Here is a 22,306-nt window from a genome sequence, read left to right as displayed (position 1 = left end):
CGCAATGAAACGCAGTCATCCATTGATAATATTTTAACAAATATGCAGCTAAGTGAAATTTTTAGAGTTGAGGTTGACCATAACGGGCACTCAGACGGACATGCTGCCTTATTGACTTCAATTCTAATGGAGAAAAAAAATGGGAAAAAATATTTAGAGCCAGCTATGGTTGTTAAAAGAAGAAAGTTCAATAAAAGGAACAAAGAAAATTTTCGAAATAGAATATTAGAAGAGAATTGGTATACACATGGTGTAAACTCGTTTTTGCAGGCATTTACTGGAATCTTTTGTAACAGTTTTAAAAAAACTAAGAAAAAACTTAACCTCTACAAACATAATAAAATAGGATGGCTGACAAAAGGTATTAAAATATCAAGCAAAATGAAGAGGTTTTTAGGTGGCAATACAATTAAAAATCACGAGTCTGTAACGAACTATAGGCATAGATATTTAAGTATTTACAGAAAAGTTTTACGATGGGCTCGGCGTTTCTCAGTACAATCCGAAATAAATATGAATGTAAATTGTTCTAAAGGCATATGGCATACAGTAAACAAGCACACTAACAGAAATAAAAAAACAGTCCCAGAAAACTTTGTACTTAAAATAGATAATAAAATTATTCAAGACTCAAAAGAGATTGCTATGATCTTTAGTGACAATTTTGATCATGGGAAAAATTCAGTTCAGTCCAAATTAGATACTGCCCTAACAATATTACATGACAGCACAAGACGCGTGGAATACAATATGGAGTCCTGCATGACTGACGGTAGTGAAGTGCATAGAATAGTCAACAAAATGAAAGCAAAAAATTCGAGCGGCTATGATGAAATTCCCATAACCCTAATTAAAGAACATATTGATCTTCTTGCGGAACCATTAGCATACTTTTATAACTTATGCTTGAAGGAAAGTGTTTTTCCTGAACAGTTAAAGTTAGCTAAAATAATTCCTGTGCATAAAAAAGGCCCAAAAACGGATCCTAAGAATTTTAGACCTATCTCTCTTCTTCCAACTCTTTCCAAAATATTTGAAAAGATAATCAAAGCTCGGCTAGTTTCACATTTTACTCGATACTCAGTACTACACCCTAGACAATTTGGATATCGAGATGGTATCGGGGCTAGTGACGCTATAGACACTTTAATTAGTGATATAATGAGAGAAATCAACAGGAAGCAGAAAGTAGCCGGTCTTTTTCTTGATTTAAGTGCAGCTTTTGACTCAGTGAATCACGACTTATTAATCGCTAAATTGGAGCATTATGGCGTCAGAAATAATAATCTTGAACTTTTGAAATCTTATTTAGGCAACCGAAAACAATTTGTAGAGATAAAAGACGTTACTGCTGATGGTAATCAACTAGTGCAAACATCAAAAATTGTAAAAGTGACGAGGGGAGTCCCACAGGGATCAGTATTAGGACCAATATTTTTTATCATATTTATAAATGACCTTATAAACTACATATATAACTTTGACGCTAGTATAAGACTATTTATAATTAATTTTGCTGACGATACTAATGCAATTATATCCTGCAAGGATAACAGCCAATTGAATCACCACGTAAATAACACACTTAATGCTTTTGACAACTGGTTCAGAGCTAATGTATTACAAATTAATCCATCAAAAACGAATATTGTATTATTTAAAACCACCGCACGAAACAGGGATACCTTGGATGTTCAGTTGAATGGTAGACATATAGAAATTAAAGATGTAGTAAAGTTTCTCGGGATTCATATTGATAACGCTTTAAATTGGAAACATGAGCTCATATCGTTGGAGAATTCTATCAGTTCTGCCTGTTATGCCTTGCGTAGTTTGAGAGAAGTGCTTACTAGAGAACAATTAAAGTCGGTCTATCATGCTTTGATTGAATCAAAAATTCGTTATAGCATTGCATTATGGGGTAACAGTTACAAATACAATGCAGAGGGCGCTTTTGCTTTGCAAAAAAGGGCTATTCGCACTATGGTACGAATTCCCCCTTGGGAGTCATGTCAGCAACATTTCAGGAGTTTGGGTATACTTACTGTACCTAGCTTATACATCATGGTGTTACTAACGGGACTTTTAAAAAGGAGAATGAACTTTGAATCAAATGTAGAGCAAAGTGAACGAGAAACTACTAGGAGGAAAGATTTGAAACATATTATTGATCCCAAATTAAATATTGTGACGCACTGCCCCCAGTATCAGTCTGTGAAATTGTTTAATAAATTACCCGTGGACCTTAAAATAATGAATGACATAAATATTTTTAAACAAAAATTGAGATCTTTATTATTGGAAAAATGCTGCTACTCAATTCAAGAATTTTAGAATTTTAAGTTTTAAATTAATTAACATTGCTGTAAATTATTATTATTATTTTTATTGTTATGACATTGTAAATTGCTTAATTAATTCATTATCTACTTATAAGTTGACATTCAGACACAATTTGTATATTGTTCTATGAATAAATGAATATTAGACCTTCGCCTGGTGTAAATACTGAGTCGACTGACGACCATAGTTTGCAGCCTAAGTCGAAGGAAGCCACAAGGTGTAAACGCAAGTGACAGTCGTTCGCCTGAACAGGAATCGCCATAAAGACTTTGTAATAGACATGGGGAAAAGCGTCACATTTCTACCACCAGTTATAAAAAAATCACAGTGACAAATCACCGTGATTTTGTCCCACCTGTGACTTACATCGCGACATACGGTTTTGGCAAGCGATGATGTAACGTTTAATTTCATTTGGAAAATTGACCCGCTATAACATTCACAGTTTTATAGGCTTGTCGCATTATTCGTTAATAAGACCATATATCATTTGTATTAACAATATTTATACGGTATTTACACTGATCTAATTATTTCTTAGTTCATAATTAGAATTTAAAAATAAAAGCGAACTACAATGAGTAGCGCAGTCGCCAGCCGTTGATCGCGCATGATTTTGTTTGCAAAATACGTCGTATGAGTTTGTCGTTATGTGAGTGACGGAGACAGTTAGTGGAATGGAGGAACAACCTGTGTGATTTTGGAACGTTGTACTTTCGTAAAAAGTCACGGTGATATTGTGTGACGGCTGATCACTGTGATTTTTTTCATCGTGACGTTATTTATCACCCACCTCTACTTTGTAAGCAAAGGCGGCAGACGCTATGGTAGAGACGGCGAGTCGACTGCGTCGTCTTCGTAAGGCGATGTAGCCAAAGGTGACGGAGGCCGGGTGTAAATGCGCCATAAGGTTTATATTTGAAGTGATGTTTCACCGAATTATAGAGTTTCTCAACACCCTTAAACTTGAATGACTCTGAAGCTTGGATTTAGAAAGTAGTTCTGTACATTGTTGTAAGGATATATTCTAGTGTACCTTCTAAGACTACATATTGCGTGTCTTTATATTTTCACTTCGTATTCGTTTAGCACAAATATTGGTTATTATAAGGCATATCTTAAGTTGACATCTTTCTTATTTTGCTTCGTTCTTGTTAGTGTTTACACAAGTTGTCTTTTGAGTCTTTTCTTGCGTCTGTTACAAAATATTATGTTCGCTATTTTATTGCTTTGAATGTTATCGTATAGTTTTAAGTGATCTTTTTAAAATTCGTCCTTAGGGAGTTTCTCCACTGCTTTGGCAACAATCGGAGTAGTGGAGAATCGCTTCAATGATAAGTTTAATCTCAGTTTATTGTCTAAGTGCATTATTTACACTGTGATAGAGGTGTAATAGGAGTAGCCTGAGCGAAGTCTTGACATGAATATAATGCTACAATATAAATTGTATAAAATATTAATTAGTCAAATCGCGGTACGTACAGCTCGCATCGTCATTCGTGTTAGAATACGGGACAAACCCAAGATGGGCCTATCAGACTTTTAATCTATGAGGAAAAGTAAATAACAAGTGCAATGAGTACATCATTTAAATAATTACTGAGGCCTATCATTGATAAAGACATAGAGTAAAAAATTCGAAAGAGGTACTTAACCATTACCGAGAGACGTCAAATAAACGAAATCCTATTGGTTGTTAAACTCATCTCTCTTTTCCTCGGACTAAATCCCATCTGGATTTGTTCTGAAGTTTTAAGGCTATACATGCGCAAGCACATGCCTTTTGGCGTTGAAAATTAATTTGACCTGGGCGACGTATGATCGCGTTAAGGATAAGGTTTGATCGCCATGTCTTTTCTAGCGTGATTGGGAGGTTAGTATTAAAGACTGCAATTTTTCACGTCTTAGCTAATGCCTGTGAGTGTATAAAATTAGGTTCGGTAAGTAATACTGTGGTGTGATAATTGCGAACTGAGAATGTTGTGTCATAAAGATATAAAGATCTGAAGTAACATTTGAACGGTAGCTTATGTTAGTAAAACATGCTGCCGTTTAAAATATGCGACTATTGTCGATGTATTTTGCATTGTTTGTAAATTGTACGTACACATACTTCCAGTTTAAACTAGTATTTATATGAAAAAGAAGTGCGGTGTCTAACAATACATATTCTCAGTGCAAAATATTCTAAAAGAGACTTTACGCATCACTAAACACTTAGACGCGAATACTAAATTGATGTTGATGACGCAAAAGTTTTAAAATTAAAATTTTTCTTTCAAAAGAACGAACAAAAAAAAAACAAACAAGTAAATATTTATGTTACTAAGTAAAAGGCGCGTCTAAAAATATCCATAGACATGCAAACGCAAGTTGCTAGTTACTTCCAAACATCACGTGAAATAATGAACTACATAAGTTTGTTAGTGCAATAATTAATTGGGCAAAGCCTACATTAAAATTAAAATTTTGTATCTTAGTACTGTATTCTAAATTATATAACTACTAACTTATGAAAACGAGAGGAGTGAGGTTGTATTAAGTACTTTGGATTATGTTGTGGTCTCTTAGAATGTTGTAGACATCACTATCGATTTGATTTTTGTCAAAATGTTTATTTTTAATAGCTTTTTACAATAAGTTTAATTAAATGTATGATTTATTTTGAAATAATTTTGTAAGTTCCAGACATTCAGACATGTATTATCCAAATATCATACGAGGCTATTACGTTTTCGATGACTATTAACACAACTAGAGTTAAGTTTATACTGACCATCAAACCTAAATTTAAAAAAAAGTATTATAAATTCCCAAAAGAATCTCTCTCTGTATTAGAAATAAGCGATCTAGTCAAAAATGGGTTTCATATTACGATTTTATAATTGGAAAAAAGATATTTAAAAAGGTATTGAAAAAAATTCGACCTTGGCGATGTAAGATAGACTTATACTTTTTTCAAAACTAAAAATGTTTTTTTTTATTCTTACGCACATTCATTGTTTGAATTTTAATTTTATTTATCAATATTCTGTTGGTATTCATATCATATATTTTCTACAATTGTAGTTTTGGACAATATTACGATTAATTATTTACATTTTGTTATACATTTGGTGTCCCATAAATACTTATGTTTATGTAGATCTTGTGATTCGCAACAAACGTGACATCCTGTATGAACTAATAACAAAAATGTTCTAATTATAAAAATTAAAAAAAAAAACTTATTACATTATATAGGTTAGTTAGGTATTGTCATTCTCTTTCCGCGGCTAAGTGGTGCCCCGTTTCTTAGAGGATGGAAAAAAATAAAGGAAAGGAGCTGCCCTATCTACGAAATAAACGTCCCTACCTAAACAAAAAATGTCCACTACAAATGACGGATTTAGTGTTGTACCATAATCATAGTTAAGTCAATATCTACATGCAAATGTATAGCTTGAATGTTGAAATTGTTTTTATGTTTGCAAATTTGTATATATAATACTTGGCTATTATTACTAGGCAAGTAATGAGCCATTTTAATCAAAATTAAATATAAAGTTATTTACCAATACATGTAACGATGAAATTGCATTATCATGTAATCTAGTTACATTCAAAGTTCCATTTAAATCTGAATGGAGCGAATAAACGAAGATGGTATTTGATCCAATGTTTATGTGCGGCAGTCCTATAATTTCCAACCATTCTTTCATTCTTTTCTCTTCATTTGTAGGTAAACTTTAAAAATATATTAAGGGAATAACAAAAACCTCGTAGTGAATTCTTTCAATAACAGAATATCGATCTAACACTATCTCAAAATATTCGTTATCAACAATCATCAAAATATACTAACAAACAGGCAATCTAAAGAAACCAAAGCAAAATTCTACAAGACTTGTGAATACACTACTTAAATGAGTCTAATTATATGAGATATTTCGGCTATTGTATGATTTATAGGCAGAAAAATAACACATGCCGGTTGATTTCAGCTTTTTCCACTGCCGCACCCCTTAATGCTGCAGCGACGCATTTTTATCAATACTTAGTTGTTCCCACTGTCAATATTCTTGTTTATTTCATTACAATTCATGCGAATCATTCACTAAAACATTTGGCCAAACATTGGTTTTGACATTTGATGTACTTCCCTTTGACAACCGGATACGGAAGGACAGTTGACATTTAAGATGACGTTACGTATTTTCGATTCCCGTGTTTGACATAAGTCAATGTAGCCTTAAAAAAGCTTAAGCCAAAAGAGATAGCATTACATTGGTCTGTGTCAAACACGGGAATAGAAAATACGTAACATCATCTTAAATGCCAACCGTGTCCATTTCGCAGTACATGAGGTACATGATACGGTTGTCAAAGGGAAGTATATCAAATGTCAAAACAAATGTTTTTCCAAGTGTTTTATTGAAATATTCGCATGTATTGTAATAAAATGGACAAAAATATTGACAGTGCGAACAATAAAGTATTAATAAAAATTCGTGGCTGCTGCATTACGGGATGTGGCATTTAAAAAAGCGAAGATCGACCGAATGTAACATTGTACAGTTACGTGTTATTTATCTGTCTATAAATCACACAAAAGCCCAAATATCTCATGTAATTAGACATATTTAAGTAATTTATTCATAAATCTTGCCAAATTTTGCTTTGGCTTCTTCAGATTGCCTGTTTGTTTGTATATTTTGATGATTGTTGTTAACGATTATTTTAGGAGAGTGTTGTTCTTGGAAGCGTACATATTATCGATACTCTGTTATTAAAATAACTAACTACGAGGTTTTTATTATTATTTTTACTATTTCAAGTTTACCTACAAATCAAAAAAGAAAAAAGAATGGTTGGAAATCATACCGCCGCATAATAGTGCCGAATATAAACATTGAATCAAAGACCATTTTCATTTATTCGCTTCATTTTGAAGAGTCAAATTTTAACATAACTTTGAATGTAACTAGATTACATGATAATGCAATTCCATCATTAGGTGTATTGGTAAATATTTTTATATTTAATTTAGATTAAACAAGACTCATTTACTAGGCATTCTCAGTTCCTGAAAACAAAATTATCCACTCGTTTCGGATTTTTTCCCATTGACAACTCTAACTACTAAAAATTCTTATTTCATAAAGCCAGCAATACAATGACCATGTTGGTCTAACGTTGCCGGGTGAAGGCCAATACCAACGTATAGACAGCCTATTTGCCTTGCCATCGTTCGGTGTCACTCGCCTAGCTGACCAAGTGAAGGCGAGCGCTAACGTGTTCGTTAGACGTGGTTTGTCACAACTTGCAGTCGCTCGTCAATTGACATTGTATAATCAGACATTTGCATGCTATTTACTATATGCGAAACATGTTTATACTAACACTGTCTCTTGGTACATCTCCTGTTATACCATGTTTTAAGCAAATAAACGCATGATAATATTATTATTATTGATAAGATTATTACCTTCATTTATTTCCAAAATTAAATAGAAGTATTAAGGATTCACTTAAATCAGTCACTGATATTAATTCTATACCAATGCATAAATACAAAAAAGCCTACACTATTTGAAATCTGTTTAAAAATTTCTATATGAAAATATGAATCTTGAGGTTGTAAATGTATAGGAGATATTTCAAAGTTATTTATGTATAGTTATTTAAGTTTTCTGTGCAAATTCACTTTTAGTAATATTTGAGTATTTGTAAACGCAAAACAATAAATTCAAAATTTCATGTGACATTCCCGGATATTCCCATATAACCTAAAATATTCCCAAATGGAATATTGATCTACTTTAATTAAATGTTTGCATGTCGATAATGACTTATCGATAGATTATGGTACGACACTAAAGAAATCCGCCATTTGTTCGTTCAATTTTGTTTAGGTATGCTCGTTAATTCCGTAGTTAGGGCACCTCCTTATCGTATAAGCCCCGTTTAGACCAGTGTTTCCCATCTGTCAAACTTTGATAGAATTTAGTACACACTGTGGTTTTTATAGCAACACTTAGCCGAAAAGATGGAATTAATACCCGCTGGGTTGTCTATCGTCTCACGTGGTTATTCGATTGTTCTTTTATATAATCGTCGCCTTACTTTCTCATACTCGTATCTTAAAGCACAAAGTTATTGAAATGCAATAATGAATTGTATATACAAATTTTGCAGGCGGAGTTCACATCACGTTTCCCTAATATTCACACACTGGCTTTTACCAATTCTTAAAGCAATGCAATCCAATCCAATTAACACCCTTCATAAGAAATTTAAAATAAATAGAAAGTTTTGCTATCTCCTGAATAATCACTCTTTATATAATACGAGTTTGAGAGAGTAAGACATCAATATACCTTTTTAATTTACGGGACACCAACTTTATTGGTAGTTTATACTTTTGTCTTATTTCCTTTATTTTATTTCATTATCATCAGCATCTTGTGATACACTTTTGATCTTCTACTTTTTATGACTGTATTTAGAATCGCACATAATTTTTTTAGCAGTGTATAATGAATAATGAAATGACTGTAAGAGTTGCATCTCACTTGTCAGCACGCTCCAGCACCGCGTCTATAGTACACTGTGTTTTATGGGGTTTCCTGAGCATGCTTCATGCTGAAACGCGCTGACGATAGGGTTGGCTCTAAATTGGCCTTGCCATGTAATTTATTATTTGCCGAAGTTTACATATTATTTTTATCTTGTAAAAGTGGTAATTAGTGGATCGATAAAGCAGTGCTTAGAAATAAATAATATTGAATAATTTTGTGTTTGATTTATATACCTTCATTGTTTGAGTTATACACATTTAGTTTTTAAAATTAATATTTATTCTAAACATCTCATGAATAATGTTTTAATAATAGTGGTGCATTTGACAAGTCCATACGGTCCAGTCTAATCGCATGGGTGTCCCACAAGGTTCAATTCTATGTGCGTTTCTGTTTTACTATACATAATTATATTAATGGTTTACATGGTAATTAAATTGTTGAAACGGCTCAGCTCAGCAGTGTACGCGATGAAGAAAAATACAAAAAATTTCAGGCGATGAAACTGCTAGATTGGTTTACTTTATCTGCTTTCACATTTACGCGACTTATGGCATTTTGCTTTGGGCTAATGCATGTGGAAATACAATTATTGTTCTGCTGAAGCGTGACAATAGAGCAATTTACGAACTGGGCCCCAGAGTATCTATGAGATACAGGCTTAAAAAAAATTAACATTCAGTTTATTTATCAAAATGAAATTTATGTTAAGACGCATTTTTACACAAAATAGTGCAAAATGTAACATTAATATGAATAATCAACATAAACCGGCTTTTCTTGACAGTCGTGGTCGTAAAGTTTTTCTTGACTGTCGTGTTCGTAAAGTTACAAATTATTTAAGGGGTAATGTATGTATATAAGCTTCTATGATAAATTCCTGTTGATATTCAAAGTTTAAAATTATCGTGAAAACAAAACTTGATGTAAAAATTATTATATTATAATTATGCAGCGTCTGCGTACTCGGATGACAAAATTCCGTGGACGTCAATGGATTCATTGGGTTCTTTCAGGTGGTTTCTACGTATTAAACAAAAATAGTAAATAAATGATTAATGTGAACAAATGTCTACGAAGTGCAACCTCCTCCATATTCCATCTGCCTAACGAATAAATAAATAAAGCACACACTCATAACTCCTAGCTCCTCACTAGGGAAACCCTGTATTGCGCGTGCTATGGACACACACACATAGACAACCACGAATTACACCCAAATTCACGAGAAGAATAAATGTAGGCCATACAAATATTTCTTCCGGCCCGAAACCTGGGACCTCTGCGCCAGCAGTAACAAGTGGTAACTGTTCGGCCACGGAGGCAGTTAATGAGTTATCATCGTCATCAACAACCCATGTCTCACTGCTGGGCACGGGTTTTCTCTCAGGCCTGGGTTTAGGCAATATTTCACTATGCTGGCCCAATACGAGTGAGTAGTAATGTTTAATCAATCGATTTCAAATGTGAAAGGCTTACCGATGAAATAAAGATATTCTAAATTAATGGAAATTAAATGTATTAGCAGTAATTAAAAATAGACGGTCAAACGTAAAAATATAAAATTATTGAAAACTACTAACGGCAAATGCTCGGTTGGCTTTTCGTCGCGCGGTAGCCTCGCTACGTTAGTTTTGCAACGAGATAGCCTCTCGCGCAAAATCGTCACACTTCGGCCGAGGCAGCATCGCAAGTCTGTTTTCAGTAGCAGTAGAGTTCGTTGTGAAGAGTTCGTCCAGAGACGTACTGCCACCGTAACCTATTTCTGTCGCCAAGCAGTAATGTGAGCTGCGTTCCGGTTTTGAAGGGTAAAGGTGTTGGTGAAATTAGAGGCACATGCGACTTGTCAATTTATGTCTCAGGGTGACAGGCGTAGTGGCAGTGTCCTTCAGATCGCAGTACACACTGAAAAAAATCCGCGCGTAATCGGCCCGACTTATTATGTACCCGTTGACTTAAAAAATTAGCCTAATGATCATTGACTTAGAAATAAATGGACGACGGGTCTAATACAAAAACCCAAGTCAACCTATTTAAACGTAGTGACATGTAAAGGAATATGAACAAGCTAAAACGTTGAATTTAAATTGTAATGTCATCGCAGTACTGTCTAATTTTGCTTGCTTCGCTGTCAGAAGAAACAAATGAAGACTAAAGCGTGAATGACGCTCTGTATACGATTTTAACGCCCTATAAGTTCGGACACTTTTTAACGCGGACCCGACGTCCATATAATTGTAAGTCAATGCTAATGATGAAAAACATTTGATCGTCGACTAAAAGCCTTTTTGTTAGATAATGTGTATTATTCCACTGCAGAATATAGGGACATCTTGTAATATATGTTGTAATTTATTAGATTATTAGGTATAAATATTATTTTACAGAAATGAATAAATATCATAAACTTAACGCGTGCAATCATTATATTGACATAATTATTATTATATTATTTAATATGTTCCTACATTATTTGACATAACTACATTAAAATTACGTAGTACAAAACTTGTACCGGATATTTGTAATGTTTTGAAATGTAACATTTTTATTACTATTTGTAACGATTTTTGTAATACAATATATTGTATATAATAATGTAATGTTTACAAGATAATAAATAAATTTAAATCTCTGCTATGGACTATGCATGGATATATGCATGTCGCTTAACACCAGGCTCATAATTAGTTCGTCCTGTCACTTGGTGTCTTAAAAAAAAGGGTGCCCGCTTAGTCAGTACGCGGCTAACGACACAACCTTAATGACGACATACAAGCCAATGATCGTTTTGTTAAAAAGGGACAAGCATCCCCCAACACTGACGAGCTCGAAAAAGGAATTTTAGGGATATTTCGCAGTTCCTGAGACCCGTGAAATGTAACATCCCTTTACAGGATGCAGGAGTTTACAAGCTTGACTGCGATTGCAGTCTCTACTGGACAAACGAAGCGAAGTGTTTGTACCCGCGTCAAAGAATATATAGCTGATGTCAAACACCGTCGTTTAAACAAGTCTGCAGTCTGCGAGAATGACATAGTTAAACTTGCACATTCAATCAAGTTTGATAAACCCCAGGTCCTTGCTAAAGTATTCCGTTATCTAGTCAGGATGATGTGAGAGGCCATTGAAATTAAAAAAGACATCCAAATTTTTCGGCCAAATTAAAAAAAAAATTTTTTAACACCAGTTCGGGATCCAGTATTTTCTTTGATGAAAAATCCCAAATAGACAGACTGCAGTACTAACTAATGTATTATGATTTATTCTAAATTTAGTACTCAATAATAAATTGAATTTAATAAAAAAATTCATATTCTTAAAAATAAAATAATTGTAAAATATATGTAGCGTAAATTAAAATGTACCTTGTAAAATGAAAAATATGGTATTTAATTAATAACTTTCGTAACTTTAGTGAAAAATAAGGTGGTTTGCATTAATATTAGACATAACTGGTTGATGAGTTTACCATTTCAGTCAACCGTGACCATGGTACCTGTAAAGGGCCCAAAACGTTGGTTTGTTTGAAAAAACAAATATACGCGATTTAAATCCGGAAAAATAGATTCAATTCCTAAGGAATTTTAGATTCATCTTGACTATGTTCCAGTCCGTATATACACACACAAGCTTACGTGCACGAGCACGTGCACACGCACGCACTGTATATTTAAAAGAAATTTCAAAATAAAACTGCAATGTGTATATTATATGCGTAGTATAATTTTACGTTCCCAGAAATTTCTATATGGTTTATAGATAAAAGACAATATTACATATTATGTTTATCAAAATTGATTTAAAAATAACCTTAGATATTACTTAAGACATATAGACAAAACACTTACTTTTAGAATACACTGAACACGACATTCAATTAAGAAAAAAATTACTAAGAAAGCACCTTCACCTTTTCACTTAATTTTAAAACATAATTAACATTTACTTATTTTAATAGTAAACTTAGAGCAGCTGACATATTAAGAGACAAATTACGTAGATATATTAATAGTTGTTACGATTTTAAAATCACATACACGCCAACTATAAAATTCTATAAATCTTAAAACATGAATGGTATTAAATAATGATCAAAGCTATTTTGTAATTCCAGAATGTCACAAAAAAAAAAAACTGAAACTTATGTTCTGTTCTTTTAAATATTGCCCCATCGAAATAATCGACGATTTCGCCAATATCAAGTAAAAATTACTTTAGTTTTGTAAAAATAATATAAAAATTATAGCGGACGACGCCATTAGCAAGGATAAATAGGATCTGAAATTTATGTTAGGTAGAATTATGATTTCTCATCCTTTTTTGTACCATGGTAATCTAGACGACTATAGCTTAGTTCAAATTATGGGTCCCCAAATTATTATAAGGAAGGAATGTCTTAGTTACACGCAGTACGGTTTACTAAAGTCCAAGCTTTGGAATAAGTTGTAACCTAAAATATTATTTGACATATGTTTGACATTATCATTTTTCGTTCATCAGTTCACCACTGCAAATCAAAGTTTGCCCTTTCGATATAATTATTTACTTAAAGTTACGCAGTGACATTCCATACATAAATTACGGGACCTTTTTCTTGAATACATATTAGACAACACAACATCACATACTTTGCTCTGATTCCAAAGTAAGTAAACAGCCACGGTACTCTAACACCCAGACCCAAGACAATATTGGAAAGTTAATTTTTTATATTGACCCGGCCGGGGATCGCACCCGGGACCTTAGAGACGGCGACACCATGAAAATTGGTGTGTCAGCCACTCGACCACCTGTTGATCTCAAATGTCGTTATTTTCTTAAAATTTGAACTTAGTTAAATTTGAACTGACGTTTAACCGAATGAAAACGTTCCTTAATAATATCCCCTCCCAAATTCCTTAACTCCGAAACTTGGAGTTAAGGAAAATTGTACTGCACTTGACGAGAATCACAAACAACACTTCACAATGTTGCAAGACGGCACAAATACGATAGAATTAGGCATTAATTACTCATTGATAGCGTATTAAAAAGTACGCCACATTGTACATTAGATAATACGATATTTAATAAATTTATGCTATCGATGAAAATGTCGATTAGAATAATCATATTCGATGAAAAAATCCGTTAACGTTATATGACTTATTACAATTACACGTTCATAGTATAGTTTTGCATATTTCAATTGCAATTTTAGTGAGGTAGATACATCGATTTCGTTTCTCTCACGGTTACTTACCGTTATCACACAAATATTTAAAAAGGAATGTAATGTTGTAAAATTCACTACAGTGTTACCAATTTACATTTATAGTTATTACAAATTAGTTTTGTGTGTGAACATTTAAGCGTGAAAATATATTATAGAAAATTAACGGATGATTTATAGATAAAAGCCAGGGAAAAAATCGACAAAGTATTTGGAAAATCAGAAATCGAAAGAGGGTACCTATATAAGTTTCCTAATAAAAAAGTTTGTTTAGCTTGCTGGTAACGAAAGTTTAGTAGTGCATTGTAAGTTATACCTTATACGTATGCGTATTGTGGTTGTTTTTGCAGAGCTGAAACGCCTATTACGGTTACCTCTTTCGGTCGTTGCTCGGAATAAACAAGCATGTACGAACTAATGTAAAAGAAGTACGGCAAGATCGTGAATGTGAAGATCTGTAACAGTCTTACTTATACCACCAAGTACAACCAACAAAAAGTATGTAAGGAAATTTAAGTTGGTAGAAGTTGTTAGATAAATACCTTAGTAGCAATTTATGTCCTTAAATTATTGCTAAGCCGGCCTAAATGTTGGTCTCCATAAATCCCTGTAATTTTTCAAGACAACACTGAAAAAGGATTTTCACTTTTGTACTATAACAACCCTAGCGATTCATTCTTCAGTTAATTAAAACAAAGTCCAGTGTAATTTTATAGACAAAATATAAGGGTTGGTCTTAGTTAATTGACTTTTCTTATCTAAGTTAGTCAACTCTATATATCTAATAAGTCTATTTACGATTCCGAGGGTATGGCAGTAGGTGTAAAGACAAATACGGAATCGTCAAGCCAGTAATATGCCTGTGAGAAGTCGCCTTCGCAGAGGTAGGGGGCCCTAGTCCATGATCGCAACTCGAAGCTTAATTCTTTCCGCATAAAATCGACAAAGGCCGTAACTTGCTCTTCGAAGTTAGCGCCTTGGATCGGAAGACGTTCTTCTGGTTTGTGGTCTGGAGTTACTGAAACAATTAAAAACTATGTGTATATTTTTCGTCTCATCATTGTCAACCTTTTTTTTTTCTACGTCTTACAGCTGGCCCTGTACTTTCGTTCTCTGTCCGACATCCGTCCGAAACAATTACTGCCCAATAAGTAATGCCAAATTAAACGACCCATGATGCGAATGAAGCTTCATACTTGATTTCATAATTGACATTGTCTTTTAATTAACAATGTTTTAATTGACAATGTCAAGCAAATTTGGTCGAGTATTACTTATTTGACAGTAATTGTTTCGGACGGATGTCGAGACGAGACGGAGAGCGAGAGTAGAGCCGAATTGAAGGAGTCGAACCGATCGGGTAGTCTCTAAATCGGATGGGTTCCCGAGCGAGAAGATGAACTTGATTCCTATTAGGTATATATTTCTAATTTGTGTGTTAAATCAACTATTGTTCTGATTTGAAATGTCGAAAGTTTCCGATCGAGAGAGGCAATCAAAATCAAGCTGCTGGACACGAGTTGTGTCTACGGCGAGGGTTTAGGCTTATAATTCACCACGCTTGTCAAACAAATTCGTAAAGCAACACCGCAATTTTTTATTAAACATAAACAGTTTTTCGTCATCAAATCGTCATCACGAGTGTTGCGCGGCTAGTGTCATCAGGTGCGTAGATCTATAAATTAATTAAATTTCAAATCTCCTTGGTAAATTTCAGGCACATGGGATTTATCAACGTATGTCTCAGGGTGACGGGCGCAGTGGCAGTGCCCCTCAGATATCTGCGATTTAAAGCTGTGAGTGGCAATGCGACTGCTATGAACGACTTGTTCGTCCCGTTACTTGATATAATAAATATACAAGTATAGTACGCAAAGTACTTTGATTATTTATACGCCCTACCAGACTCATTGTGGGTTGGGGATTTCGTACGTTTTTCAAGGCTTGTGAACCGTCAATATGCAATTACAATATTCAAAATGTTGTTGCTTTGCTTCACTATCGGCAAGAGGTATTGTCACTAATAGAGATGGGTTGTTACCCGATAATTATCCGTCAATGGATAAATATCGAATAAATATCCGATTCCACTGAGTATTTATCCTAAAACATGGATAATTATTTTTTGTGTTTTTTTTATAATAAAATTCGTTACAGTTCATTTTTTTAATTAAATAATTACGTACGATTACTTCTCATTTTGCCATTCTTTTATGTAAGAATACTGTTTTGGTACCTAAGTTTTTCGAGTCGATAACATCTCACTAATGATAGGAATGTAAAGTAATTGCAACATATTCACCTAATCTTTTATCAACATAAAAGTTGGCTGGTATAGAAAATTCGATTGACAGAAAGTTATCAAATGAACATGTAACCCTTGAGCTGACCTATCCTGCGTTAATAAAGTGGGACCCAACTTTATGGTCTTGGGGTCTACTGCGTACTAAATAAAGTAATGTTTGGACTTGAAATAGCCCAAGGATTCTCTTTCACATTTCACACACAAAATCTATTAATTAAAACACATAATAAAAAAATAAATGTTTATAATTATGTAGGTACACAAAGTGTTTTGATGCGAAGTGCGAACACAATTCTCCTTAGCGGCTCTCTCTCTTTCTTTCGCACTCATTGTCAATTAATAGGCATTGGCAAAATAGTGGCCAAGTGATTTTGAATTGAATATCCTTTGGATTAGAATTAATTATCGTTTTAGTATCTCCAATGAAGTCTGTACAGTTTTTTAAAATAAAATATTGAACAACCAAAAACCCTTATATTCTATATACGAAGCTGAACAACTGTACAATAACGGACCAACTTAGTAACCTGAAAAAAAATTCCACACAAAATGTTAGACAGCTGATTAATATTGTGTGGAGACAATTCCTTTTTTAACAAACTACGCTTTTAAAAAATAATATGGTTCACGCAAAAACGCAGGGATTTACGGTACTTAAAAGTATTATTTTTATTATGGAAAAAAGGTATACCAAGCAATGTATTATACGTACATGCTACTAAATTGTATCAATGTTTACAATTAAGCTTAAAAATATACTTTGTTTTACTAAATATAAATAATAAACCACGATTTAAAATATTTTTCCACGTTTTTCGGTAAATATCGAGTAAAAATGGGTATTTATCTTGAGTATTTATCCCAATGATATTTATCCATGATCCATCTCTAGTCACTAAACATTCACAAAGGTACGTAGAGAGCGGCGGGAGTGGTAGCCCAGTGGAAAAACGGTTGCTCCGGAATTGGGAAAGGTCGACGTTTCGAATCCCTGTGACGTTTCAAATGTAAGTATGACTTTAATTATCGATTGATATGTGTATAATATTATTATAAGTGAACTGTTGATAAATACAACATTAGACTTTAATTTAATTTCAGAAAAGTATACCAAATGAAGAAAAAAAAAACGAAGAAAAATTGTCGATATTTATCACAAATCTATAAACATACCTTATAACATGGACTTACAGTAAGTCAATGCCTTACAAGAAATATTTCTAGGGTCGGAGGGACTAAAGCACATAAATCAAATTCATTTGTTTCTTCATTACTTTTTTTTACTTTGTAACTGAAATTCTAGTGACGTGTTTTTAAAATTTATCACTCTCCTGACATCTTCCAACATTATAAACAACACGAAAAATATATATTAAAAATTTAGTAGGTACTCTTTTAACTTATGTGCTTTAGTCACTCGACATTTAATAAAACATAAGTGCCATGTCACCATTATTTAGTAATAAATATTTAACCATTGTTTGATTTTATATACAAATAATTTTTAATTAGTTTATATTTTTTAGAGTGCTCCCTAAAATTGCAGCGCCCCTGCGGGGTGTCATATGTTAGGAGACCATATATGTATACTTTAAGAAACTTTGTAAAACCATGTGGCAAGCAAATAAAGATGAATATGAATATCTTGACGACCTACTGAGTGATTCGGTGGAGTTGATGATAGAAGCACTATTTTTAATTCATTAAAAAGTAGCAATCAATTAATCAACAGTTTATTGTCTCGAAATAAAAATTTCGATTGTAGGCACAAAGACTTTAAAATCTGTGCTTACAAAGTCAAAAGACAGGCGGGACCGCGGGCCCTGTAAAAGGTCCGAAATGTTTGAATAAACAAATATCCGCGATTTAGATCCGTAAATATAGTTCAATTTCCTGCGTGTAACAGTTTGCGAAAACCTAAGAATTCAATATTTTTCAGTTCTATGAATTTATGTTCTTCTTAGCGTGTCGACTCTGACGTTTATATTTGTGAGGACCTGTACTTAGCGACTGAGACAGAATGAATGAATTTATGTTTATTTTTATCCTACCTTCGACGTAGGGCTTGTAAGGAAGTACCAGCGCCAATAAAAGAGTGCCACCAGGCGAAATAGCGGTACGCGCTTGCTGTAGCATGGTCTTTGGCTTGCTGCAGCGGTCCAGTAAGTTTAGCATGCTGACGCATTCGAACCGCTGCCCGCGCCACCAGTCATCCGTGTCCAGGACCCTGTAATGTTGTTAGATAATCTACTCAGATAATGCTTTAAAGCTTCGAATTATACATTTTAGTGTAATGATCCTATTGAATGTGACATAACACAATGTAAAGTACGTTGATGTCTTTTGTATAGAAAAAAAATGATGAAATCATCAGTGAGAACAAATATTTTATATTATAAAAATAAACTAGTTAAGTACGTACGTAAAGCCTTTACTGACGAGAGCTTTTCGCATGCTTGCGGAGATTTCGGTGGCGTACTTGGTGCCGAAGAGATGTGCGAACCGGCGACTGACCTCGCCGTCGCCCGCGCCGACGTCGACGAGCGCACCCGCCGCACCGGCGGCCACGCCGGACGGAGACTCCGGCTTGTTAAGCAACGTGCGCGCCTGCGCCTCAGACAACACGAACATAGAGCCCCGGCTGAGCCACCTATAACAATAAAATTCCATCACATATATCTTAGAAATGAAACTATTTTTCGGCTCTAAATATACTTACTTGTTTTTATAAACAAACCAACGTCTCTTTACAGGTTCCGTGGTCACGCGCTGACTTATCATGCATAACTTAACTAAACCAGCTGTCTGTTCAAGTGAATGAAACAGTATGTAACGTACGCAATATTATTATTGCAGTGTACCTAGGTACAAAATAATTTTCTTATCTAGGTACATATTAATTTTCTTATCAACTTAATTGTCGAAATAACAAAGTCTGTTCGAAGTTTGAAGCTTCTAATTTAGTAGAACTTCCTTGAAAACGATTTGTAAGTTGATCGTAGTGCATCGGGGTAACAATAGCGCAATTATCCACTACCGTTGGTCGTGTGGTGGTGGCCGTTCGAAGGAGGATCGCGTTGCGCCGCAATTACCGAGGATAAAACACAAAGCGCGCTGCGGGCAACTGCGCTCGGCGTCTAGCGCTCGGGTTCGAGTGCGGCAAATTGTGCGCCTGCGGCGCTGCGGCTAAGCCGTACGGGCACGCCGCGCGGTCGCGCCGCCAAGCCGCCGCCGCCGCGACGTCTTCATCACGCCCCGGGCAAGCGGCGAAAGTGGATAATGAGTAGTAAATCCCGCTCTCATTAGCGAAGAGCGAGCGCGAGCGTCGCAACTATCGATAGGAATTCGTCTTCGCCAGGTAAAGGGATAATCGGGGCAAGGCTCAAGCTCTGTTATTAGCCGTAGTACCATATATCACGCGCGGCATTACCTGCGGCCCCCGGCGTCCGCGTCGCAATTACCGCAGCGTGAACGGCACAAACCGCTCCGTCACAATACCCTATTAGGATAGCCTTATTGGTATCACCCATGTTTCAAAGTGAATTTCTACTTTCTAAGCCACGACATAATTGACATCTTTCAGATGAGGTGGGGACATCCGCTTGCAATACGCCGTACACTACAATTTCCTGGTTATTTGTTGTATGCGATGACAATAGTTTAAGACACACGTGTCGTTATCGAGTACGGATATTGCGAAGGCGGTATCGCGTCGGTTGCACCTCTTTTACGGAGGGCAGTGCCGATTGATTGCTTTATTGTCCCGTCGTCGGCTGGCAGCGGTGGCGGTACTGGTCGAGCGTGTGGCGACGCGCAATACATGATACATGAAGCGGTCGCGCTTCGCAACTAATGAGCACCGACACCACGTAATTGTCACCGGCCGCGGCATAAACTCGTGGGATTCCGCGCCTTGCTGACAGCTCGCGATTGAGTCGCCATTTCAAGCAAAAAGAGAACAAGAATATGACGTCTGTTGTTACTCTGTTGCTCGGAGAGTCGTATGATTGATTTATGATTTATTTAGGACCATAACCAGAATGAGCTTCGATTTTGAGGTGGTTCATTTGTTACACTTAAAAAGTACAAAAGAAACGTGTGAGTTCAGCGGTAAAACACTTTTTGACTGATTTAATACTTTTCATCCAAAGTCAACATTGTGCTGGTAGCTGCGGTGTGTGTAGTCGAGATGAAAATAGTGGAGCAGTAGGTGGATAGGCGTGCCGGAGCACAGGGTATCTATTTCAATAGAATGCGGTGGCTTGCAACAAGGAATCCGATGCGGTTATCGACGACGGAGGTGAAAGATGTGTCGATGGACGGCGGGTGGGTGACGGGGCGCGGGCGGGCGGTATCGCGATTGCATCGGAGAGCAAACAAGCAGGCGGGGGTGTCGCGCGGGCGCTCAAATCATATTACCCCCGGCCTCATACCCACGCCGCGCCACACACGTCATTTAAGTGTGCGTCGCTATGGCGACGGCCCGGGCTGTGCATGATATTAGTACGTGTGCGGCTCATCTCCGGCCGTTTAAACTTAACGCGTTGCCGCTTCGCGCGGGAAATTAAAACCGGCTGCGGACCGGAAGGCGCAATCGACCCTCGCTTATACCATATTCACCGCTGCGGCAGCGTCTCGTAACTCCCCTGGGTTCATACTAAATTTGTGCGCTACCTATCACTTTCGCGTAGAATGAGTATTTTTATACACACTTATAGAGTTGTGCGATGTGATTTATAACAGGTGTTATCCATTTTTACAATATGGATAGGAAGTTTCAGCAAAAGAAATGCTTCGAACTGAAATATCATAGCTCCACATTTTATAGGTAGGTAAATGAATAGGAAGAAGTCAACAACATAACATTATTGTAGACACGTGAAACTATAACTATGTATTTATATTTTTCGTTGATTCGTTAGATTCCGTCAGACACATAAATGTATAGCAGACATAGGAACAACTCCTCCCCTACGTATGTAGATACGTACACATTTGCTCAAAGACATTGTCGCTTTCAGGCACCTCATTAGAGCGCGTCCCATGTGAGCCTACCCACTCTCCACCCCTCTCCCTGTACACACACAAACACAGTCGGGGGGTAATTCTTTCTCAGAGCTCGCAAACTTGGCTGGATAATTACGCTTAGATAAGGACCCGCTTCTTGTTTAATGTCTTTCGTGATGAGACCGTGATATTACAAATGTATTTCACAGAAAAATTAACATTTTAATACTTACATAACGCCTGTAGCTATGTATAAAAAAGGACTCATCTTTTGAAGTTATTTTTATAAGTACATTTTTGAACCTTAATTCTGTGTTTGATAGACATATGAGATATTGTTATCGTCAACTCATTTATACGTCCCATTGCTGGGCACAGGTCTTCTCTCAGGTGAGGTATTGTTATACAAAAAAGATTGAATAATGAGGTGAATTAATTCCAGTAACAACAGAAGTGTTATTTATTATGGCTATATATAGTTTGGACTAAAAGCTGTTCTAAGTTTTTTGTTTGTAATGGTTAAATAAGACATAAAAGGCTTTACAACTGAGATTTTTTGTGCAATATGTATATACATATTGTACAAAAAATATATAGTTTACATTTAAATACATAGTTTTAAGAGAGGACGCACTTATATTTTCCGAATGAATACACGGCAGAACAGTAGGTACATAAAAGACGATGCCAAAAGTTTGAGGGCACCATTAGGAGCGCAGTAAAATCAAGTTCGATAGCATATAATCGAGCCGTCACACAAACTGTTACGCGTGCCATAACCCCAAGCAGTACTCGGCCAATAAACTATAAAAAGTGGATAGTAAAATGTATAAACAATGAGAGCACGGCTAAAACGTTTTAGTGTTAAGAGTGGGA

General features: G+C 35.4%; 1 protein-coding gene across 2 annotated transcripts in view; it reads right to left on the bottom strand.

Annotated features, from left to right (window-relative positions):
- Positions 1-12,765: 12,765 nt before the first annotated feature.
- The window catches only part of LOC113227956 (methyltransferase-like protein 9), a 54,490-nt gene continuing 44,949 nt past the window's right edge, over positions 12,766-22,306 (bottom strand). For both annotated transcript variants that reach the window (XM_026461071.1, XM_026461072.1), the window contains 3 exons: positions 18,846-19,073; positions 18,475-18,650; positions 12,766-15,136 (listed from right to left, as the gene is read on the bottom strand). In XM_026461071.1, the coding sequence (XP_026316856.1) occupies positions 14,913-15,136; positions 18,475-18,650; positions 18,846-19,073 (628 nt within the window). In that variant the 3' untranslated portion in view covers positions 12,766-14,912. The remainder of the gene's footprint in view (positions 15,137-18,474; positions 18,651-18,845; positions 19,074-22,306) is intronic.

This window comes from Hyposmocoma kahamanoa, unplaced genomic scaffold (genome assembly GCF_003589595.1).
Source record: "Hyposmocoma kahamanoa isolate Upper Pololo Valley unplaced genomic scaffold, ASM358959v1 220, whole genome shotgun sequence".
NCBI lineage: Eukaryota > Metazoa > Arthropoda > Insecta > Lepidoptera > Cosmopterigidae > Hyposmocoma > Hyposmocoma kahamanoa.
This window is presented reverse-complemented; position numbering and strand designations above follow the sequence as displayed.